Consider the following 25,236-nt stretch of genomic DNA (forward strand, 5'->3'; position numbering starts at 1 on the left):
GTCCTGGACGGCTTCCAGCGAGTCTCCGCCCTCCGGGGAGCCTCCAAAATAAACGCGCGCGCGTTCGGCGAAGTTTTGACAACAAAACGCGATCCAGGCCATTAGTCAGTGAGCTGTGCGGAACACCTTTGGGGATCGCCCCTGGGCCTCTTTCGGCGGCCGCCGTCGTGGGACAATAACCGATGGGGAGTCGGACGCCGTGCTGCTTTGGCCGCCTGCGGGAAGGGCTTTGTGCAGGTTTACTCACTTTCCGGCCCCTGAGTTGCTTACGTGAAATACACCTGGGGACGTGAGATGAAGGGAGCGATGAAAAACTTTAGCCGTGCGGCGTGGGCTGAGACGTGCGCAGGACGTTTTCGCACGTGCTTACGAAGCAAATAATATAAAGGACGGATGGTAGCGGGTCACCTGCTTTAAGGTTAGAAGCCTTGTTGCACAAAAAGCAGTGGAATTGTTCTACTCCGGTGTGACGCCAAACTGAACAAATGCATGGGGCAAGTTGTAGACGAAGTATTTGTTGTTTGCCTTGAGCTTTGTTCTATTATTTATTTATTAACACCTGAAATGCTTCAGAAAATGGGACTTAAGGGATGGGCTGAGCATTCAAGTTCGATGGAGGCCTTGAAGTGAAGGGGAACGCAGTGGTGCACGGGCAGGCTGTTCCAGTCCCCAGCGGTTTTCACGAAAAAAGTGAGAATATGCGCGAAGGGCACGCTCACGCTCATACCGAGGGCAGTCACAAAGTACGTGCTCTATTGTTTCGTCGAAATGTACGCGACAGAAGTCTCCTGGCTATCTGCACTTTAGACAATGAAAAGTGATGCTGTAATATCAAGAAGTTGGTGGATGTACCGAAGTAAAAATACAAAAAGGTACAACAGAGTCCTTCCTTGCACTCACAACTGTGGAGCGAAGAAAACTCAACAGTGCAGTAGCTGCTTCTACACACGTACACACGCACGCGCACACACTAAAAAATGGCGGTGGTTTAGCTCTGGTTAAACCTGGAGTGACGCGATAGCTACAGCTGGCCGGGCGGAACTTGCTCACTTAAATTGCAAAGTCAGTCTTTCGCCGCTCCGTTTTGCTGGGCGTTCCTTCTTCATCTTCGTCCCACTTGACACGGCGCATGCGCACAGCTGCTCCGCACCACGTGACCAACCACGTGACAGCGTGGCGGCGCCGCCACGCTGAAGGCTGGAAGTGCTACCATAATGTAGTTACCGCAACAAAATTGCATGATATAACTACTTCACGCATTCCATGCGTTTTTCTTCTGGCGAACATGACTGAGTGTGAAAGGTTGATTTGCCGAATCCTTCAAAGATTTGCCTCATTATCCTGGGTAAGGTAGATAACCTTCGAGCGCTACAAAATAAACGCGTCACGCTTGTTTTAACGTTGCATTTTTTTTCAGCTGTTATTTTTTCGAGTTCGGCAGTCATTTAGAACAGCACCGTAGAAACATCGCCTATTAGGTCATATGAGTCCGCTGCCTTGCGGGAACTTTATAGTATTATAGGGCGCAACAGTGGGCTGTCTAATAGTATAAGCGCGGTTTTGAGTTCATAAATTCGAGCTCTCTGCTGTCTGCCTGACATCCTGCTTAACTCTTGGAAGAGCGGCTGCTGCGATGTGGCGATGGACCTTAGTTCGTGCCCCGCACCTTCGCGAATATTTCACTAACGAACTTACAGAAATGCTGCATAGCTTTTCTTTATAGCGCTGTTAGCGCTTATGTTGGTGTGCTTGCAATTATTTCATCCATGCTTTCTTAGCATTGCGAGTTGCTTGCATGATTAGTGATGAATGCTGTAAATGTGTCATGTTTGCATGTGCGAAGTCTGCTTAAGTCGGCACATTATGCCGGTTTTACTCGTCGTATGTCTTGTGCCTTTTCTTATTTTCGTCTGTCTTTTTCTCTGTGCAGCACAAATCGAGATTATCCCATGCAAAGTGTGCGGCGACAAGTCTTCTGGAGTCCACTACGGTGTTATCACTTGTGAAGGGTGCAAAGTAAGTTTCTGGGTACTTATATTTCCTTCCGTTTTTTTAATGTTATTTTTTCTCTTGAAAAGTGTATAGGCGAAGCTTGGTCGAAGCGAGTCGCCATGTTTTATTTTCTTTTTGGTGTTGGGGGGGGGGGGGGGGGGGGAGGTAACAAAACGCAAGATAGCCCAGCTACTTTGAAGGGCGGCTTTGCCACACGTGGCGTAGCTCTGCAGTGAAGTGGATTTGAGGTAATCGTTCGTGGTCTTTGGTTGCGTGGCGATAGCGGTAGGGGAGAGACCAGGAACGTTATTTCCATACATTCCCTATTCCTTCCGCCCACAGAATAGATAGCTGTTACAGAGCCCCCTCCCTCTCCGCCCTGGTTAGCACATTGGTAAAAGATGAAAATGTGAGGGTTATATTAGTTAAGATATGCTGTTAAGTTTATAAATATTACAGCTGCATTTTTCTTGTTTTGGTAATGTCGTAAACGACGCGCAAATGTGAGGGGCAAGACATACACCTCAGATGCGGTTCTGATAATAGTTGTAGTAGTAGTAATTATAATAACAATAATAATATAATGAAGGTGGTCGTTCAACGTTTATTTATTTTGCCCAGGAACAGCTGCAGCCTTCGTGCTCGCGCGCGTTCGAAAGGTAAAACAAAATCTCATTGGGAGAAATTGGTGATTTTCACGACCTAGAAGGGGCGCTTCAGTTTATGCAATATTGCGGCGATACGGAGCGCTGCTTCTGGGCGCAGCCTAGGTAGAGCCGGGCTTGTTTTAAAATTTCACGGTAAACTCGCCAGAGTTTGTGGATGGTAGCGGCCTGATGTGAGTAGTATTTCGTTGCTCGACGGTGTAAAAGGACTAAACGAGGAACACGGATGAAATCGCTCTCCGGCGTGTAAAAACTGCTGGCGTGAATTCGAAGCGGTGGACGGTGGACTCACTTTAGAATTTAGAGATAATTTAAGATAAGAGTTGTTCAATGGGTGAATGACAGAACTAGAACTACATGTAGCAAGACATAGCGACTGTCACGTGGCTTGCGTAGGCCAGAAACTTTCTCAATGCCGTACACATTCTAACTGCTAAAGCTGCCCCCGTTCTGGGTTTCTTTTTTTTTGTGTGCTCGAATTTTAATGACCACATGCTACTTTAGAAACGAAGATAGACTTTAATCAAAGATATATTTTTAATCACGTGTACAGATGGAAAGCGAGAACAATAGGAAACTGCCTTCCCCATGCACTATTTTCTTTTAGCAACCACGCCTTTCGCCGTTTCTTCGTGAGCACTGAACCGTCTGATTCAATTCGGTTCCTACCATTCGCCCATCTGTTTCCGGTCACAACGAAGGCATGGGGCGATAACAAATTGCAGAATGAAATGTAACGAAGTACATACAGTTCGAGAAAATCATTATATCCCTCCCTCCCTCCCTCCCTCCCTCCCTCCCTCCCTCCCTCCCTCCCTCCCTCCCTCCCTCCCTCCCTCCGTGGATTACTATACACGCAGGCCGTAATAAGGCCTGCCACGACATTGAAATTCATGTACAAAACTCATCGCTCTTCCGTTAGTCGTGTGTGCTCAGCGATGGCTAGCAAATGGCACCTGGTAGTTGCATAGGTTCATGCAAATAATCTCTTTAGAAATAGAGGCTGGGCGCCTGATAAGAACTGCCCAGTCAAAAAAACAATGGGTCCAATGGGGCATACTATTTAGTTCCAATGGGAACAAGTTGGACCCCATTGATCAGCCAATTGGGCTTATGAATCCATTTGGGTAGTCCATTCGGTTTCCCAAGTTCCAGTTGGGTATTTCAATTGGTTCTGCGTTTCCAACTGGATTACCCAACTTGGTTTCAAATTGGATTACTCAATGGTTGGCGGAATACAATTCGTTTTCGACCAGTTGGTTTTAACTGGAAATTTTCCAATTGGACCAATTGGGTACTTTTTTTTTTTTACTGGGTGTGCTGTCAAGGTCATGCAAGCGCTTCAACACAGCGTGCGAACTTCCTACACCCATGCTCTCTCTGAATTGCTGGCACCAGAAAACTGGCGCAGTGACACTTACCGCCTCTTCTATTTGATCAGCATGCAAACATCCACGCAAAGAGGCTCTCCTGAGATACATTTTTTACCGCAGAACTCTGGCGACAACGTCTGTGTGTGCCAGCGAACCACTCACTCAACTCTGCAAACGGCATGGCTACGCGCGCAGATCCTTCTTAGATTAGTTCGCTGCGTGGCCGCATCGCGGCGTCGAATTAGTGAAAATCGCCAGTACAATGTAAACACACAATACAAAGAATGAATGGATGATAATGTATTAATCGCTATCCATTCTTGTACACGCGCTGATGCTACTAAGCACATAAGATTCAGCAGTACCCCCCCCCCCCCCCCCTTCCCCCTGTGTAGGGTAGCAAACCGATTATTCTTTCGGTTAACCTCCATGCCTTTCCTCTTCTTCCTCCTCGTCCTCCTCCTCCTCCTTGGAGACTGTGTGCGAGCAGCATGAATACGTAGAAAATCGTCAAAATTAACCATAATTGGAAGGAGGTGACTGTAATATCTGACATTGTACACTGTATGTTTAATGATCAGTGATGAAAAACTGTAATTAGTGATAAAAGACAGCTACTGATAGACACATCATACGAGTTGGAAGCATGATGCTGGGGATGCCGCCAGGGTTGTGCAGCGCAAGTTCTGTTGAAAAAGGTGGCATTCTTTTTCTATAATACGGGCCAAGCTGAAGACCTTACCACGGCGCCTCTGGTTACTGCGCAGGGGTTCTTTAGGAGAAGCCAGTCGAGCGTCGTGAACTATCAATGCCCCCGGCAGAAGAACTGCGTAGTTGACCGAGTCAACAGGAACCGATGCCAGTACTGCAGACTACAAAAGTGTCTTGCACTAGGAATGTCTCGAGACGGTGAGTGAAGCCTCTGCTTTTGCGCTTTTGCATTGTCGCAAGGCGCTCATTTTAAAGTTAGGTGCTGTGCCGGCACGGCCTAATCATTTATATTCCCGGTGCTGCACATTAGATCTGTTCCAAGGCTTGCCTTTTCTGTCGTAATAATTAGGAACTAGTTCTGTGGAAATACTGACATGTTGCACCAACCGTGCCCTTATTTTGTTTCCACATGCGCTTTGTGCGTCGTCTTACGTTCTGTGTTTATGAATGCTCTTAATTATCAGTTTGACTCGAATAAGAAGGTTACAGACCAGCTAGTCTTTTTATTTCTGCAATTATTTTCTTTTTGCGTTCGGAATAGCACTGACATGCTCTGTAATGTTTCAGGAATGGTATTGATGGGCAAAAGAGTATAATATCCAAAATTTCAGACCAGAGCATTGGCATCGTATCAATGTCGTCAATGCGGAAGACTTATTCGTTGTAAGAAAGAAGTATTCTCGCAGTCCTGTGCTATGTTCCCCTTCTAGTTGTGAGCGAACTGTATGTGCAGGAAAGTGCTCATGAGGCCGCCCCTGGAGTAAGGCGGTGAGGAAGCCAGCTCGATCTCTGCATGAAAAGGCATCTTGAAAGTAATGCCTACGGTCTCGGGACGCTGCAGTTACAATCAGTGTTGAACCCTTACGGCGATTAAAATTTTGTCGTATGAGACGCTCTTGTACTGTGCATTTAGTTGCAGTGCTATGTGAATATCCCTCGGCATAATGCTCTTCAGCCAAACATAGCCTAGTAACCTCAGTGAAGTGCAGTTGAACGGTGTCATACTCGACTCAGGGATTTATAGACTACGCATTATTTAGCCGTCTGATCAAATCCACTTCTCAGCCTTATACGGCTTTTAATTAGTTAGAATGAGCTCATACTAACTGATTGGATGAGTCTGGATTAAACTGCACACGATTGAGTAAAACCAGCTAGTTCAATCTCGTCGCCCCGCAAGCATGTTCAGCTTTTTTTAAAATCTCCGTCGAGGTCAATCCACTTGCGTCCATTCGTTGCACTGTGCGTTACCCATGAACAGAGATAGGGGCAAGGAAGCTTAGTGGGAACGCAACGTAAAATAGCTGGCGTGACAGTAAATAGCAAATTGTGGATGTGAGTCAGCGAACGACTGCGAGCTGGCGGTGTTCTACCTGAAATTACGAGAAACGTGTTGGTGTGGCCTGGGAGCATGACGCGTAACAGATAACCGGAGATGCTTTAGAGTACGTGTGTGGGCATCGAGGGAACAAAAACTTAGTTGGATGCGACAGATCATCGGCTGAAGTGCACAAAGTCAGGGCGAAGGGGGTAAGTGAGGCACTCAGCTGACCAGCCCCCCGCCCTTTGTCCCCGCAGCGGTCAAGTTCGGCCGGATGTCCAAGAAGCAGCGGGAGAAAGTGGAAGATGAGGTGCGCTTCCACCGGGCGCAGCTGGTGCGCCCGCAGGGGGGTGCAGTGGCCTCGACGGCGGCCGCCACCTCGACGCAGCCCGCGCAGCAGGCCACCGAGACATCGCCCGACAGCTCCGTGTTCGACCAGCAGCAAACGCCGTCTTCGTCCAACCAGGTCTTGCCCTTCCTCAATGGAGGGTGAGTGCAGTGGATGTGGATTGATCCCTTTTGAATAGGGCCGGCATGTGGCTGGCGCCACTTTGCCTCCTAAATTGCCTCCAGTGCTATGCTTTGCTATGCAGTGAATTTAAAAAATGTGTGCTTTATATGAGGTTAAGGACAAAGAAAGTTATTTCTCAGAAACAGCAACACACTCGTGCTAGCTGCATTCTGAACAGATGCCGGGGTGCACACAGAATTCTTGAATTTACAAGCACGCTATGCGTGTGTGCGCTTTACAAGATTGACAGCATAAAATTGGAATGAAAATACTTCTTTGTGAAAGTCGTAAGATATTGGCTTTTGATATGCTGCACTATAAAACAGGCTCTTTGGTGATATCTGCTGGCGTATTCGTTTCGGCATTGCTGCCCGACGGTCACGGAACCTTTTTACGGATAAGTTGGGCAGCGTTTTGTTTCTGGGTCTGAACCAATGGTGCGTCGCGGAAGCACACTTGACCATGGCGTGGCTGCTCTGTACCGCACGTCCTTGGAGCAAACTTTCTACACGCGCAACGTTGCGGCCACCAACAGCACGGAAAAGAAGAGCAGCGAAATAAAAATCCTGTTAGCTATTCCAGCACTTGATTCAATGCAGCAGGGACTGCTGCTTCCATGCAGAGTTTAGCTAGAAGAGCCAACTCATTGCAACTTGGTATTGTTGAGATGGTACTATCTCGCCCGCTGTTCGAGTTGCACCTGTTTGTGGGGCCGCAATACAGCTTCATAGCCTTCACCTTCTATTGTCACTTCTCACTGACTCAATGCGACAAAGACGGCAGTGTTGCTCGGGCTGCCAGAATTCAGGAAGCATTTTCGAGTGGAGAAGACGGTCCACATCCTTACTCGCCTGCAGCTGGCAGTGTCTTTGCCAACTGGTCGTCGCTCAGCTTCCAAACGATATGCAGCAACACACACACACCTAATAGCTGCACGTAAGTATTGCCTTACCGTTTTAAAAATGTCGATGTGCACAGGTGAATTTTGTGCCAGTTTCACCACTCTGCAGACTGCGGGGCACTCCGCTGTGAATCGATTTGTGCTTGGTTTGCACTGCGGTTGGGCTGCACTTGGCCGCGATGACCGAATGTCCGGCACTCGACACAGGTACCCGTACTCCGAAGAGCTGGCGTCCTACACGCCCAACGGGTACGCGTACGCGGCCACACCCACCATCGCGTTCGAGATGAGCACGGACTACGTGGACAGCACCACGTTCGAGCAGCGCCAACAACTGGACTCCACGGCGGACACCAATGGTCTGCTCTCCACCACCACCCCTGTCGCAGTGCCTGCCTCCTCACTCGCCTCGCACCTCGGTCAGTCTCTTCCTCTCCTTCCTCCTGTCCCTTTACTTCCGGGTTCCTCCTCTTCCGGTGCGACTGTTGTGCCTCTGCCATGCTATTGTTTTGATGGTGGTGGTGGTGGCAGTGGAGGGATTGCGCCTTCGGTGATGGTTGGGACTCGCCTCTAGAGTCTTGATGTCTCCATTCTCGGTGTTGCTGCCCAGTCTAGCGTAAATGTGGTAATCTGAGCGTAAGAGTGACGGGAGCAGATAATGAAGAATGAATGATGAAGTGGTACTAATAGAAAGCTTGGCTTTATTTTTTTGGTTATAGCAGTTGCAGTGCAGTGCATTTTAATGTTATTCCATTGTGAACGCTAGCTGTTTGCATGGAACCTGCTTGTGTTGTTGCCAGTATATTTCACTCCTCATGATTAGCTTTTTATGAAACAGGAATAGAAACCGATAAATTTGAAAGTGAAAGCATTAAGATAAAGATATGTTTTTGGTTTGTTGTTTTCATCCTGTGTGCACTTCTGTTTGGTGTTATAGAGTGAAACTCGGTCAGATGCTTTCCCAGTGGCTCTGTAATATTTTATTTCCTGAATAGGTGATATCTCAGTTCCATTTTCGATGATTATCAGGACTGTGTTGCAAAGATTTCTCACTTTTTTTGTCGTCTCATGCTAACAGAGTTAGCAAGCATGCTCTGTTGAATGCTTGCTGACTGCCAAGAAAACTCCATTGATAATCAATAGGTGGGCATGTGGCCGCCTTGCAGGAGAGGAAAACACGAGGCAAATATTAGTGATAGGTCATTTTTATATCCTTGCAAACAGCTCATCATACTCAAGAAGACAGGCAGGAATTTCTCTTTGCACTCACAGCACTCTGTGCAGCAAATCTGTTCAGAAAATATTCCAGAAGTTCAGAACAGACAATGGTGCAGGAGTTGCACAAAGCAAAAGAATACATTTAAATGGATTTCAAGAAGACTAAGCAGACACTTGTGGCCTATTTGCAAAATTCACGGTTGAATACTGCTCAGTAAGTCAGTGCTTTGAAACATACATTCTAAAATTTTACCTGCCAATTTTAGCAGCAGTTGTAATATGAATTGTTTTCAAAAACAACCTTTTCCATCGGATTATGTTTGCTGGAGCAAAGTTTTATTACTTTGAGCGTAGGCTGAATTTTAGAACAGAATGTGGAAAACTCTTTTTCGACTGAAGTGTTACACTGTAGGAAAAGAACAGATAAGAAAAGAATTCTTCTAGAGCAGGAGACCATATGCCCACTGAGTCGAACGTGTCTGGCAACTAACAGTTTCAATATCTAACAGCATCATGCTTGCTTTTCTACGATCCTGAGTCTGCCTTTGTGATTTTTTGCTGTCTTTCTTCGCTGCATGGCTCGCAGATGCAGCACTAATACCAGTCCATTCATAACTCTGGTGGCGGCCATCTATTTTTTGTCATTACGGTGATTGTTGTACTCATCGTCGCACAGTGTTGGTCGTGGCTAATTTGCTCGTCTCTTTTGCCTTCCCACGTGGACCCACAGAAGATTCAGATTTGAAATCGGCCTCCCAAGAAGGTTAGTTCATGAACATCCGATTTTGTTTGCACAGATCTTGGCATAATCATTTGTGCAGAAGCCCAGAGATTTATCTTTATAGGTTTGGCAGAACTAGTTGAAATTTGATTGCTTTAGCCAGAGCCTCATTCTTCTGTATTGCTAAAAAAGACAGGTATATGTCTCTAGGCCATGAGGAGGAAAGAATGCGTGCAATCCGAATTAGCATCCTAAAAATGACCGTGTGCTCTAAACAATAATGTTAATATTTACTCTCGTGTTCCTAAGTGATTTTATAATGTATATAAGCAAGCAGTGCTGTGCAGGAGTCCTTAGCCTATTCTGCTTGGAAGCAGCACGGTGAACAAAAAATTGGCGGCGGTTTAGCTCTGGTTATAGATGGAGTGACGCGATAGCTACAGCTGGCCGAGTGGAATTTGGTCACGTGACCAACCATGTGATCAGCCACGGCGCCGCGCCGCCGGCAGCTGCTCCGCATCACGTGACCAACCACGTGGCGGAGTGGCGGCGCCGCCACAGCTACGGCACCGCCACGCCAAAGGCTCGGAATGCTACCGTAATTTAGCTATTGCTACAAAACTGAAAGGAGAGGGGAACACCATATACTGAAATGTTGTAGTAAAAAACAGCAAATGAGGGAAGGAAGAAAAATAATTATACACGGTGATCAAAATTTATGCTTTACAAATTTTTTAAAAATATGCTCTAGGAGTTGCGTCAAATCCACCTCTGCACATAAGTTATGCGGCCAGAGGGCACAAAGTGAGATAATCGACACAGTCAGGCTTCTAATGAACTAAAATCATTCAGCTAACTCTTTAGTGCCTGCAGAAAGCAAGAATGTTCGCATGTATAAGAAACTAAGAGGGAATCATATTCCCACAGAATTCTATTTGGTACAATTCTCCTAGCACGCATATTGTCCAAAATTTCGGCTCGATCTCCATTATTGTGCATGCAAGGTGGGGACAATCTGCGCAGAACTCCTCTTGGCGTGAAATGACATTTTGTCTGCTGACAGGGTAGAGTGACTAGTGGAGCTGATAACTTTCCACTGTCGAAATGGAAGTAACGCCCTTTGCAACAGCTCCATCACATTAGGAGGGAGTTGCTCGTCGACTGCCTTTCATGCCTAATTATGCTAAATCAATGAAAACATTGGGGGCGAATTTCTCTGAGCATGTGTGCGCTAGAAAAATTATACCAAATGGAGTAGTCTAGAAATGTGAGCACCTCTGTTTTTAATATAAGCTTTCAGGCTAGCCTGAATGACTTAACAGGTAATTAATAGATACTAGTTACATTAGATACCTGACAGTGATAATTACCATCTCACGTTGAGACCCCCTGGGCACATAGCTCATGTGTAGCAGTGGATTTCACTTGCCACTCAGTGTCTAATTTTAAAAGGTCTTTGATGCTTAATTTTGATAACCTTTTATATTGTCTAAGTGCTTGCAGATGAGGTACTCCTAATGGTGCATTTAACATGAAAGCTGATTGTTCAGGGTTCCAACATTACAAAAATAAGACAAGCTCTAGGATCTAACGCACCTGTCAAGGTGTTAGTGCCACTGCAGGTAGTTTCGTCACACCCAGGCTAGGTGCTGTTCTCACCTGCCTTGTACCATGTTCTAGCAGTCTGCGAGGGATGTGAGGGAGTGATTAGCTCTTGTTTTCGAACTGGTGTCAATTGTGCCATTGTTATGTTGCTCAATGCTGCCTGCCTTTCTCTTTTGTGTGCTCGCGGACGCTGCTGTGGCAGGATTGAGAGGTAATGCCTTTCTTCCTGTGACCTCCCACTCTGACTTGTACGTGTTTTTGTGTTCACCATACAATCTTTCCTTTGCTCTTCACACTTTCCCATGCACTGCACTGCCTGCCAACAACCTTACATGTGTTCAAGTAGAGCGACACATTAGTAGTCGGTGTCCACTCTATTACGAGCCTTTTGGTGTGGTTGGTTTTTGGGTGCAGTGCTCGTGCCCCTGTCGGTTTTCTTTGAAGCAGGAAGATACAGCAGGAGTTTGTACACAGCGACAATTGCGGCAGTCTACTGTTCAGGATTAAACTATGTCACTGGCAATGTTTTCATATGCTGAGATGTTCAGTTGTGAGATGGAGTGCTGTTCCAGTGACTATTATGCACCGATAAAAATGATTAAACTGACAAACTTGAAGCATATAAAGTAATCACTCAATGTTTTAGTAGAAAGAGTGTTTCAGATTCTTTTTTTTTGTTTAAATGCATTAAAAAGGCAGAAACAAGGCAGATATTTATGCATGACTGGAACTTCTGCTCCTATAGGCTTCATTATTTAATGATGATCATCAGAGTGAAACTTGACTCGTATTCTTGATGGTGACAAAGTTCACTAAAGGGTAGCTGATGTTTGCTCTTAATTGGCTATTTATGCAAAACCTTTTTTCAATTAATGAAGATAGAGTGAAGATAAAATGTTGACAGATAGATGTAGAATGTCAATAGAAGGAAAAATGAATGCAGTTCATGAAGTAGCCTTTTCTCTGTGGCTTATGCACTAAGCCAAGTGTGAAAAAATCCAGAGAAGCCTGAAGTGACAGTCACTTGTCCACTCTGGTGGCAAGTGTGACTGTGCAAACTTTTTCAGTACATGGTAGCAGTGAAGCGAGTTCTCATGCTGTGAACATCTCGATTTTGCACTCCTTGTTCTGGGCACTGTCCTCTTTGTGCAGTAAGATAGGTTGCTATTGAAGAGACATTTTTGGGGGTTCCTTGTACTACTACACACCTTTGGAATTGAAGTTCTTCATGCACACTTCCAATGATTTCACATTAAATAATTTAATCTTGACTGCTCGCCTATCTATACAGTACAAAAACTCCTAGTTGCTTCATGCGACCACCAACAGTACTCCTCAAGTTATGTTTTTTTCAAATATGCCACTCGATTCGAAACGTGGGTTAAAGGTACCATATACTATCGTGTATGAGACAGCTTTTTTTTTTCCGGAAACCACCGTCTGAAATTGGGGGTTGACCTATACATGAAGCTGACCTATTTGCAGGGTTTAAGGTAGTTTCAAATGAGTCGTGGGTAGTGTGCATCTCCTTTGAGGTGGGAGGCCGAATTATATTCGGAGTCATCATATACACAGCAGTATATGGTATATGAAACACCCTGTTTAGATCACATTAACTAGCCTTGCTGCAATGAGATTGCCACAATGGAAAAATAAAAGAAACGATGTATTCCATGATCCAGCATGCTTAGCATCTCTAAACCACGTGATTACTTGAAATAAACCCACAGTAATTTTTTACAATCACTGGTAGTGTACTGCATGCACACTGCAGTGAAAATATGATGCTGCTTCTGGCTGCTGAGAGTATGCTTTCCCCAGTTTCTTGTTTTGTTTCCACTTTTTATGATCACATGTGCTTTATTTAGCTGGAATTTTTTCTCTATATTACGAAAGGAAATGCATTGCATGGCAAGATCATCATCTTAATGTCTGCTTATTTAACGCCCATCAACACCATAGGAGATGTTGATGAAGCACAGTTTTGTGCGACATTGACACCATCAGCTTCAGCGCAGTGTTTAATGAAGCACAATAACAAAGACTAGAGTTTAGGCAGGGTAGTATGGGTGCTGTGATGCTGCAAGTTTTGCACTTCCTTGGAGGTTTTCATTCACCTCCTTCCACCCCCATCCCCACCACCCAGTGTTCTGGAATTTTCAGTTGTTTTAGGTTACGGTTTTTGTTATTTGTTGTGCATGTTGAGAAACATGTAGAGCTACCATGTTATATCATGTTTGATCTTTATATATGTTATATCATGTTTGAGAAATGGTAAGTTATTGCTGGCACGAACCACTTTGCTTTCACAACCCAAAACAACTAAAAAGCTAAACATGTGAAACATTGTCAATGGATGCCCCTTTTGCCATTGTGGCAGTCGCTTCTCCCAACCACTCCTCACTGCAGACTTTCTCAGTAGCCACCTCATTCTTATTTTTTCCACTGATGCTGTGCCAGGGAAATGCAGATCATACCTTCCAATCAGTATGTGGCCATTTTGAGAAATGTTGCTTAAAAATTGAAGTGTGTAACAAACATTATTTTAGTGCATAATTATGGATTTAGAAAGGACAAAGCAAGAAAAGCATGCATTTTCCTATAGGAAACAGGTTCAAGGGGCTACAGAGCTGCATGTGCAATGCTAGCGCATTTGGGTGCAGTGATGGGCTAGCAGTTGTGCCCTATGTCACTCACAGCTTGAATGTTCAGTTACTGTGACTGACTGCTATGAACAGTTCTGACTGCAGATTTAATTAAATGGCGACATTATTTGTGCATTACATGCCGTGAGGATGAGCAAAGGTAACTGTTAAAGGCTTTTTTGAGCAAAGTGGCAACATTAAATGGAGCTTAATGTACTCGAGTTGCTTAATCTCTTGAGGTTCTGTGTCGGGGATGAAGCACTGTTTCTGCTGGCAGCTTTAGGTCTTTGCACATGATTATTTTACATGCAGAGCTAGTTTATGATAAATGCCTTATGTTATCAGTTTTGAATAATCCTAATGTTTCATATTGATAGCTTAAACTTTCCTGCTCATATTGTTGGCAGCATGCTGCATCCAGGCAGTGTAATGTTGATTGGTGTCATTGCCAACAAACTGTTGCATATTTTTTGAAGCATTGCTTAATTTGTACCCAGCCTTGGCAGTATGAAAACTACACTGCTGTCCTGACATTGACCTTCACAGGAGTTACTGGAACAGCATATACCTACCACATTGGTAGACGAAGGTTGTAAACTAAATGTTAGCACGCTGACATGTTACAATTATTTTGATATTTTAGTTGGGCGAGTCATTTGATAGCCCATTTGGCATGATGTTAAAGCAGGTGGCAGTAAGGGAATGTTATATGAAGAGAGAGAAGGTTGCTACAGGCTTCAGCTTGAGCTGAGGAAAAATATATGAGGGGGCTTCTTGCAACTCAGGACTCATCGTAAAAGCTGTACTAATGGCTACGGTCTGTAATTTATACTCAGTTCAACAAAAAAACATCGTGTTCAGTACTTGGCCGGAATCAAATTACATGTTTGAATTTGTGCTAGCTTGAAGTACAGATTACTTACTATTCCATAGCAAACAGCTGACTAGATAATTTTTTTTAGATACCTTTCTATTGGCTAGATGCATTCTTGTGTAAACTGGCAAATAGTGGTCGATATCTTTATACTTGGTTAGAACAACAGTATTTCATGTCTAAAAAAGATTTTTTAGTGTTACAGGTGTTTGCGCACTTCCGTTCTTATGACCTCCACAATGAGCTCTGAGCTGTGTGATAAACAGTGCAGAGCAATGAAGGGTTTTTTTTTAATCACCTGATTATGCATAAAATAATTAGGACAGACTTTTATTTCTTTAAGGCAGTGGTGCAATGATAAAATTGCATTTAATAAGGACTTGAATGCACCACTCAGTTTTTACAGAGCAAGCAAAAGTGGTTTGCAGTGTCTGACATAGCTGTAACATATGTTTTGTACCCATTGTGATATGTAGGATGTTCTTTGGCATCATGCTCACTACTGCTTGCATTTGTGATAAAGGTGTGGCATGTCTTTCTCATGTCTATTCACTTAACAACATTTGTCAACAGAGTGAATGAAGTTTTACTCTGGAGGGAGTCGCGCATGTTGTGAGGCTGTTGAGTAAAGTGCTTATATGATGTCCGGTCCACCCGGCCGGTGGGAGGGTGTCTCACCATGGGTGGCCGGTTGCGGCATGCTGCGCAGATCTGCTCGCGAAGACTGTGTCGGACGCACACAACCGCACCTGCCTCTACAGCACGGAACAGATTCAAGAGCTGATGAGGAAGCCACTAGACATCTCTCGTGTCATGCTGTACAAGAACATGGTGGGTGATGTCCTTAGAATGGCACAATGCAAACTAGACACAAACACGGGCAATGGAATGTGTTGACTTAGACTTGTGCTTTCCTCCAGCTTGTTACATGTTAATTGGAAAGAGTAGCATGCACTTGGATCTTCCCATCAGGTTGCACAATAGCGAGAAGCAGTAATACCATACTGATATGGTAACCAATGCAGTCTTGCAAGCAGCTTAAAATGACTCCTTGCATAATGAAAAGGAGGCACAGTGTGGTAGGAGCTTACCTGATGTCCCGCGCTGCAGTGAAAAACATTGCAGTGCCTGCATATCTTCGTCTCCTTGTCAAAAAAAAGAAAGTAAAAATGAGCCACTTTCATTTTCTCTTTGAGACATTTACTTGTAACTTGTCTTAGCTGTAATAGCTGGAAGCCACAGAATGACACTCAAGTGTTCTTGCTAAGTATATGCCCTGCAAACCCATATATGCCCTGCATTCCCGCACTCTGCAGTCGATGCTAATAGTTGGTGGAGTGCAATACATCTTGGTGGCTTGTGCCATTCGCTAATTGGGCAATTATTAGGCAACAAATAAATCAAATAACTAGTAGCTCTAATAGTTTCAAATGGCATACATATGCGCATAATCCTGAACTTCATAGTTTAATTTTTTGGTGGTTTAGCATATTAAAGTTGCAGTCATAATATCAAAATGCTGTTTTTATCTTGCAGCAATATTTCTGCATCACAGTTGGCCTTTCGTAACATGGCACTGCATTTACTCTTCTCACTTACTACTTATATTGCTTCTTCTTATTTAGGCACATGAGGAACTTTGGCTTGACTGTGCACAGAAACTTACACAGATCATCCAGCAGATAATCGAATTTGCCAAGATGGTACCTGGATTCATGAAGCTCTCCCAGGATGATCAGATAGTTCTCTTGAAAGCAGGTATGCCTCTTTTCCGTTCATTTCTCCTTTTCCTCCGAGTAAATACCTTGAGAAGGAAGCTTAAATCATGACCTGACCACATCCCTTGTTTCACTCATTAATAGCTTGTAGGTCTTGCTGAATAGCTTGCTGAATGCTTGTGTGATGACAGACTGGTAGTTTGTTGGCTGCCCACCGTAGCTGTCATAGTCTCACTTAGTACCGGCTTCAGTCATTGAGCTTATAACTGGCTGTCTCTTTATTTTATTGTTAGCTTTCATGAACATATACATATGGACTACTGTTCAGGTACAAAACTGGGGGCGAGACTGCATTATGACTGTTATATTTAGATACTTAGCGTACTACAAGCAATGATTGTTCTTTTTTTTTTGAAGTGTTGCTTGATGCTGGTGCATTTCATACCCCCGGCAGTTTTAATTGCTAAAAAGAGGTACGTAAGGGTGGCTGATGATCTAACATTCCTTTGCAATGAATTTTATGGCAACAGCCATTATTGCCAGAGAAAGACATTAGATGGCGTGTGTGTTTGCATGACTCTCATCCCGGACTGCATCCTCTACTCGACCTTCTTCCGGGACCGTCGTTACTAATGTGAGAAATTGAAGAAGATGCTGTGATGAGTTGGAGAAAAGAGCTTGGGAGCAGCGGAAGTTACTCGAGCTAGAATGAGTACATCTATTCTGCGATAATGTTTGAACACCTTCCTCTGTATTTGCTGGTGCCAATACTGGGCGCAATGTACTTGGCTGTGTTGGCTTTGTTTGTGTTGGCTGTGCTGTGCAGAGAAGAGGCATGTCATCACTATCTTTCACATAACACTTTCGTGTGTGTGCGGTCAGGGCAGAGTAGGGAGCCGCCACCTTAACGAGTGCTGTATGCGGAGTTACAGGTTGCCAGCAAATGCAGGCGAGCCAGTCTTACAGTCTTAGAAGCACCCAGAAAAACCGAGAAGATGAAAACGGCAAACTAATGCACATAAATATGGACCAAGATGCTCATTGAGATTTTCATTCGGATACATGGGAGAGGCCTTTGCCCTGCAGTGGGTGTAGTCATGCTGCTGCTGCTGCTGCTGCTGCTGATGATGATGATGATGCTCATTGGGTGGTAGTGTGATGCCACAGCCTAAATGAAGCACTCAGAATTGTGGGCAGATAGGGCGCTCTATAATGCAGGGAGCAAAACTACCACAAAATAGTACAGAGCTCCACTTTGTGCATAGGAAAGTATCTTCACAGTATGCATTGCTCAGACTTGGGGACAGTCTTGAGTTCGCATATGCCTGTTAATTGCTGTGCAGTTGTAAATTTTGATGGCATTGGAGTGTTCGTTCAGACAGTGTGTCTGGGTGCAGCTTGTGCGCTGCATGCAGAGTGCCCAGCGCCTTGGATGCCATTGCTGTTTCTTAGCAGAATGTGGCAAGGGACCAGGATGCCTTTTGTCTTTTTGTTATATGAGGCATGTTTACATTGTCACCTTGAGTGCCTGTTGTGCTTTAGGTGGTGCAAGCACAGTTGTATCATTTTTTAGCTGCCCAACTAATGACTGTCACCTTAAGCACGTGCATTTTTTTTTGCAATACTTACACGTTCTAAGCAAACATTTCCTGTATCTTCATTTAAACCTGTTAGTGCATCACAGACTTAAAATACTTCTGAATTCTTAATGGTGGCTGTTGTGCCTTTGAGTTAATATTTTATATTGTTTTGAAACACTTCCTTAGTCATATTTCTCCCGTTTCTTGCTTTGTGTTCTTGAAGACACGACCCCTGCTGATGTGGAACACCCTTTGTTTAGAAACCTTTTGTGCTCTCCTTAAAGGAATATAGACACCTGAATTTTGGATGCGTGTTTTCTTGTCTGCAATGATGCGTAAGGCATTATTATAAATGAATTACCACCTGGTATTCTCCTAGGACCGCTAAATAATTTATAATCGCATTTCTTTCTCGTGCTGTTTCAGTTTCAACAGCCGAATGAGGACTGTGACGTCAACGTGAACTTACAGGTCACATGCGAGACATGGAAAAACTGCAATATAATCTCTGCTTTCTCATTAATTGTCATTTCAGCTCTTGAGGAAGGCTGGCGTCAGCACTGCAGTAAATTAAATAGATGAAGCAATGAATACATGGACCTTTTTTCATGCCTCACGTGACACAGAAGTACTTTTTGACGTCGCAGCCATCGTTCGGCTGTTGAAACCGAAACAGTGCGACAGAAAAAATTCGATTATAAATTATTTAGCGGTCGTAGACGAATATCACATGGTGATTCATGCATAGTAGTGTATTCCGCATCAATATAGAGGGGAAAACGTGCCACCAAAATTAGGTGCCTATACCCCTTTAACTTTTGATGGTGCTTCCCCACACGTAGATGCAACTTGAGGCGAAGCGCGCTTTCAGTTCCAAGTAGAGGCTCTGCGCCATGGCAGCCTTCGTGTGGGCTCGGACGGGAGCAGAGGAACGTGAAAGATGAGCGAAATGGGCACTGCCACTGGAAACCGGCGACGGGAAGGGGAAGCGGAACAGCTCACTGATGCCACCGCTGTTTCTTTTGCAGGGAGCTTTGAGTTGTGCATACTGAGGATGAGCAGGTACTTCGATGTTGGCACGGGATCAGTGCTCTACAACGACAGTCTCCTTCCCATGGATGCCTTCATCACGCAAGGTAAACAAAGTGTGGTGCAATGGCCGTTATAATAGCGCTGCTTTGCCGTTGGCGTTAGTACCTACCGATATCACTTGCCATAGTTCTCTCTTACCTTGCTCTCCAAAGTGACGGCACTATTTCCTATTGGTGGCCTAAATGAATGTGAAATGATCATGAACTAAACTAACTGAATGGTTATATCATTCAATCGTAACTGTGTCATTTCTGGCTTTTCAAGGCTAATAAGTAACTGTATGGGGCTGCATTTTATAAATATTTAGGCATTTATAGCTCGTGCGTAACCTTTCATGTGCCAAATCTATTAGCGCCATTTGTGCCTAAGGATTTAGATTGCTAGAAGACCCGCGTCGGAACTTGCGACACTCGTCTACTAATTTGTGAAAGCTGGCTATCTAACTCTTGTGAGCCCTCATCTAGCATTTACGTGATGAGCATAGTTCGCATACCGAAATTTATCAATCATTATTCTTGAATCTATACCAAATACATGCTTGATTATGTGTAACTGCAGCCCCCATTTGGGCATAGCGTAAATTAAACGATATTGCACTGGAGCTGTTAGCAGTTCTTATAGTTCCTTTTGCTGGCAGCCCTTAGCACGACCGAGACAATGCGCAGTTTGTGCATGGCATGATATTTTGTGCACCTTTTGTTTTCTCATTAACTTTTCCTCCTTGGTGTACTGAGCTCACCACAACACTAGTACTCATGTACACAGCTGTGATCTTTGTGCTAAAATGCTGTTAATGCGTGAAAAACGATATCAGGGTGAATTACTGTGCAGAGTAACATAGTGGAATCGTGCTAGAAAAAAATTATAAAAACGGGGACACAAGAACGATCGCCATGACTGTTTTTCTTGTGCGTGCGTGCGTACATATTTTTAGTCCTATGTTAGGCTCTTCATTGAACTTTCAGTCCTGAATACAGTAGTGAGAGACTGCTGTGGTTGATCCCGGAAAGCTGGCACCACATTGCTGCAAAATAGAATGTCAAAAACCGATGTCGTCATTTTACTGGCGGCCAAGTAGTCTTGATGGGAATGGCAGTGCACGCTTTAGACGTGAGTGAATTTAGAAAGAGACGCAAAATTTTCTCAAGGGCGAACTTAAAAAAGGCGCCAAAAATGAACTAGACTGCACTGTTGTCACCTGACTGCGCAGGTGCATCACTTGGCAGAAATTAGAAGCCGGCATGCTCTTATTAAAGAGCGGCACTGATGTGCTCGCGGGAGCATAGGGCACACCATCTTGGCCTCAGTGTGTGTTGATCTGACAATGCTGTACTATCTTTTCAATGCTTTTTGCACCTTGTTCACTTATTGGGAATTGACGCCGCAGTGGCTGAGTGGTTATAACACTCGGCTGCTGACCCGAAAGGCATGGTTTCGATCCCGGCCGTGGCGGTCGAATTCCGATGGAGGCAAAATTCTACAGGCTCGTGTGCCTATGCGATGTCAGTGCAGGTTAAAGAACCCCATGTGGTCAAAACTTCCGGAGCCCTTCTCTACAGCGTCCCTCATAGCCTGAGTCACTTTGGGACATTAAACCCCCCCATAAACCAAACTAAACCAAACGTATTGGGAATGTTTTTTATTCTTTTTTATAACTGCCTTTTAAGTAGAGCTTGATTAGTAGACATGGTGTTAATTGCAGGATGAGCATGAAATTATGCCATAAGGTGTTTGCAGTCTAATGTATATTGTTTTTTCTTCTGCAGAAACCCAGGAGATCAAGCTTGTAAATAATGCCTTCAGCTTTGTGCGGAGCATAGCTGAAATGAAGCTCACAGAAACAGAACTGGCGCTCTACTCTGCCTATGTGCTGCTGGCTCCAGGTGGGCGTTTATCCTCGAATTGTAGTTCCTGCGTTTTTGGGGAATTTTGCGCTGTTGTAGCTTTCTATTTTAGGGCGGGGAGAAGGAATATGGAGAAATTAATACAGTACTAGATGTGACGTCTTGATATTTCATGTGCTATTGCTTTCAGGTTGGTCAAATGTCTAGAAGAATCCACCAAGGTGGAGTAAATTTGTAATAAGGGAGTAATTACTCATTGCCACCGACCCAAGCGCAGCCATACGTACAAAGAAAGCTATACAGCTTTCTCAGAAACTTCTTAGATAAAGAAAAATTCGTGCTGGTCCACGGTCCGGGCCCAAGTAGCCTACATGCACAGCTAGCTAAATGAAGAGGTTTGCCTGAAACAAGCTACTTTAGCCTGCTACTCTGTTCCAGAGGTTGAGAAAAAGTGGGAAAAAGGGTTACTGTCAATGGCAAATATATTTGTCTACATTGCTTACAGCAGTATGACTGGTCAAATTAGTGTTGACAGCTACTGTCACCCTGTGAGTGCTGAATGGCATGAAAGCAGCACTATCAGTTAGCTAAACTTTTAATGCAAAAACATTATTAGCCTCCTAACCTGGAAAATGCGTGTATGTGTGGTGAAGCCTCTGAAGTTAGTCGCATGTTAAGGCAAGACAACTGCTGGACCTTAAGGGTAATGGAGTGGAGTCCAAGGGAAGGCAAGCGTAGCAGGGGGTGGCGTAAAGTTAGGTGGGCGGATGAGATTAGGAAGATTGCGGGGATACGGTTGCCGAAGCTGGCAAAGGACCATGTTAACTTGAGAGACATGAGAGAGGCCTTTACCCCAGCAGTAGTTGCTATCCACTCTGAGCACCGCACGCTTAGTACCTTTAACTAGTGTGTAGATTTTGTGGTAATTTTGACTTGTGTGTTTGATGTATGGAAGTCTGGCCTCTGCTTGCTACACTGTTCAACCGTCTGACAATTAAATGCTGTTGGTCATTGAACCTGGTAACTCACCATGGCGACTTAATGGCCAAAGCATTTTACTGCTGAGCGTGAAGTCACGGGATCGATGCTGACTTTGGTGGTGTCGCTCTGATTGGTGCGAAATGCGAAAATATTCGTGTACTGGGTTTTTGGTGCACCCAAGTAGCGACAGCTAATCGAAATTGCACCGTGAATTTTAGCCACTCTCTTGGCCCTGGCACCTAAACATCTACTGGAACGCGAACATTGTCAGCAGTTAGTGATGAACTAGAGGTGCAGCTTTTTCTATGCCCCTTCCCATGTAATTGATGGGGCAATGAATAAATAAAATGAATGGAAAAGAGCATGAAACTCCGACCAAAGGATATCTCCTTATGAGACGTTTGATCAAAGATTTATTGCTGAGCATGGTCTAGCCTTATGGGCTGTAACGTTGTCTTGCCTTGTCCACGGCGTGTGCAGACCGGCCGGGCCTGAAGGGCGTCTCGGAGATCCAGCGGCTGAATGCGGCCATCCTCAAGTCCCTGCGCTACGAGCTGGGCAAGACACACGAGCAGCCTTACAAGGGCGACGTGAGCGCCTTCGACTGCCTGCTCGCCAAGCTGCCCAGCTTGCGCGAGGTGAGCCTTCTGCACATGGATGCCCTGGCCAAGTTCCGCCGCACCGTGCCCCACCTGGAATTCCCGGCGCTGCACAAGGAGCTCTTCTCCGTCGACGTCTGAGCCTCTGCCCTCCTCACCCCTTTTCTGGAGAAGAAAGCCCCCTCTCGACTCTGGCCTCGCGCAACCATCGCCTGCCCTGCCGCTACAGAGTGCTCGCGGAACTATGTAGCTGGGCAGTCGCAGCCAGCAGCAGAGACTTCGGCAGCACCGGCTGCTGGCGGCACCCGCAGCCTGAAGCTTCCTCCCACGGACGCAGATTTTCTTCAGGCGGTCCGCCGGGAATGATTGTGTCTTCTCCGGGACACTCCTCGTTCGCGGCGTATGTTTTCTTTTGGTGGAAGATTTTTTTATTGCAAGGCAATTTCTCGTTGGTAGTTGGACAGTAAATGCACTTGCTTCTGACCTGACAAGTGGTGCTGTTGAGGCTGCTGTGTGTTTGCAATGCTTCTTGTCCTGGACACCACTTGGTCCAGAACGAGTCTGGCAGCATGCTGTCAGTTACATACCACTGTGCTGTAAGTGACGTTGCTTCCAGCTGTGGGTCAGGTGATGCAGCTTTCTTCGCCGACTTCCACACACTGGGAATAGTAACGGAGGGCTTCCGGTGATGAAACCGGTGTGCGCCCAGAAATCGTCTCGCATCGATGGCTGTGTCCAGGCTATAGGCATCCATGGAGATTTGTTTCTTTGCCTGTGTGTTACACGATTTCTAATGAGTGCAACATCACGACTCAGGCGCAGCGTCGGGTGTGAATTGGTAGGTTGTGCATGTTGCAAAAGTTGAGCTTCATTGGTAGATAAACTGTCTCAAAAGCCTATCTGTTGATGTCTGCTCATCAGCAAGTGCACCAGGCGGGTTTCAGTCGCATAAGTGTTGCTGTATGGAAAGACGCCCTGTTCTGATTCAGGAAACACCCGCGAATAAGCACGAGTGATGGGAGTATTGTGTTGTTGATGAGACCAGCGTATAGAGCACCTGACCTTCTTTCTCACATTGCCTCCAGCCTTCAATTTGTATGCGGCCACTGAAAAGATGGTTACTATGCTGCTGTAGGCTCCCCATGAAAGCTGACTTTTGTAGCTGCTTGAATGCATGAAAGGTTCAGATCATGGTATAAGGAGCTACCGGAGAAGACACATTGTTATTGGGAGCTTTTCTCCCCATTAATTTCTCTTAATTCCTGACAAAAGATATTTTACTTGTTCTGGCAGTTGTTTTTGCGGTCAATGTGCTCTTATATTTGACAAGGTGTTGTGTGCGAATCCGAACAATTCTTTTTTTGGATGCGAACGTTCATCTGGGGTGACATGCGATAGTAGCGTGTCCTTGCTACATTGCACGAACCTGCCGTGGCACTTTTTAATTTTCGTTGGAAAGAATACATGCTTGTTCAGGCCTGGCTTTTCTCATGGCTTATAGTAAATGCATCTTGAGGTAGGGAGTCATTATTGGTGCCCTCTGCTCAGCGATGTGTTTTTCAAAAGGCCATTTTGTTTCCTCTTTTTAAATGTTTGTGGAAGAGAGCATCTAAAATGCTTTCCTGTTTTGTTCCTTAAGCTGATGTGCAAGTTTTTATGTCCAGCAGAGTATATCAGGAGCAGGTCAGTTTCTACAGCTTCACTGTGGTGATATGAAGCTGCTTGCGAGAGGAGAGAGGTTGCTTTGCCTCTGTGCTATCTGAGTCTGGACGCTGCTATGCGTAAAACTAAAACCACTTCTTCCTCTTTTACGCATGATGCAATTTTGTGTGCTCAGTGTTGTTTCATCTTTATCATTTGCCTCATTATTTTCACGATGAGCATTGATGAAGATGCCTAGCTCAAGAATGAATCGAGGCTTCTTTCAAGGCAACATCGTGTCAGTTGCCATGAGCATGTCATCCCAACATACCAAGGAGGGCTGAGTCACCATCGGATCATGTTCATAGCTTGTGCACAACTTGTCGCCATTTTGTTTCACATTCACTCATAGCTTCCCAAATCGACACCACTGCCATCTATTCTCTACTGGTCGATTTCGGGGCACCCCCACCCCTCATCATGTGTGCAACTTGCAGCTATCGCAAAATTAAAAAAAAAGTTAGGCTGTGTGAAATGGAAAGACCGGCGCGCCAGGACAAAAGGGCCATGCGATGGTAGCAATGTTCTGTTGTCCAACGAGCACTGTTGTTGTGGGTCATTGCATCAACTCCCAGGAACACTGCTTATCATCCTTGAGCTCTGATGAAAACAGTGCTCTTTCCATCATAGAGGCTGAGGTTGTTGCATGGCATGCAGAACAGTCTGAGAGAGAACAAAAACTACACGGGGAAACGACAATTTTGGTTCAAGCTTCGGCCCCCTGCCTGCGGTGCGTTGTTGAGATTATTGCCCTCTTTCTTACTTATTCCTCTTCTGTCCCCTCTACCTTCCGCGCAGACGTTGTTCGGTGTCGGGCGTTTTCTTGTTAAGCCATTAGCGTTTTTACGAGTTCTTGTTCTTATTGTGAGTAAAAAGAAAATGTTCTAACTGCGACGAAAAGGGTCAAGCACGATTGGAGGCACGCGCCCGCACACACACAGGAAACAAGCACACACATGCACACATACACACATACACATTGCTGCGAAGTTGAACGAGGCGAAACTTGGCGCTGTACATAACGGTTCATTCACCGGGTAGAGATGTCGCGAAGCTCAGCCCAGGTTTTTTTTTATATTGTTTCGTCGCCGGGAGGCCTCGCATGTGTTTTGTAAGCGCGTCTCCCAGGAAAATCATACACGGATGGAATGAAGAAAAAAAAAACAGAACAGCGAGAGAAGCAA

At 45.1% G+C, this 25,236-nt stretch overlaps 1 protein-coding gene across 7 annotated transcripts in view; it reads left to right on the plus strand.

The window, feature by feature from the left end:
- Hr3 (nuclear hormone receptor 3 ROR-beta) overlaps positions 1 to 24,933 on the plus strand; it is a 127,244-nt gene extending 102,311 nt beyond the window's left edge. For 3 of the 7 annotated variants that reach the window (XM_077627981.1, XM_077627986.1, XM_077627984.1), the window contains 10 exons: positions 1,931 to 2,016; positions 4,798 to 4,939; positions 6,320 to 6,551; positions 7,682 to 7,893; positions 9,423 to 9,455; positions 15,247 to 15,368; positions 16,163 to 16,295; positions 18,864 to 18,971; positions 20,694 to 20,810; positions 22,233 to 24,933. In XM_077627981.1, the coding sequence (XP_077484107.1) occupies positions 1,931 to 2,016; positions 4,798 to 4,939; positions 6,320 to 6,551; positions 7,682 to 7,893; positions 9,423 to 9,455; positions 15,247 to 15,368; positions 16,163 to 16,295; positions 18,864 to 18,971; positions 20,694 to 20,810; positions 22,233 to 22,492 (1,445 nt within the window). In that variant the 3' untranslated portion in view covers positions 22,493 to 24,933. The remainder of the gene's footprint in view (positions 1 to 1,930; positions 2,017 to 4,797; positions 4,940 to 6,319; positions 6,552 to 7,681; positions 7,894 to 9,422; positions 9,456 to 15,246; positions 15,369 to 16,162; positions 16,296 to 18,863; positions 18,972 to 20,693; positions 20,811 to 22,232) is intronic. The other 4 variants (XM_077627987.1, XM_077627982.1, XM_077627985.1 and 1 more) reach the window with 2 other exon arrangements.
- The last annotated feature ends 303 nt before the right edge of the window (positions 24,934 to 25,236 follow it).

The sequence above is a fragment of the Amblyomma americanum genome, chromosome 6 (assembly GCF_052857255.1).
Source record: "Amblyomma americanum isolate KBUSLIRL-KWMA chromosome 6, ASM5285725v1, whole genome shotgun sequence".
Classification (NCBI taxonomy): Eukaryota; Metazoa; Arthropoda; class Arachnida; order Ixodida; family Ixodidae; genus Amblyomma; species Amblyomma americanum.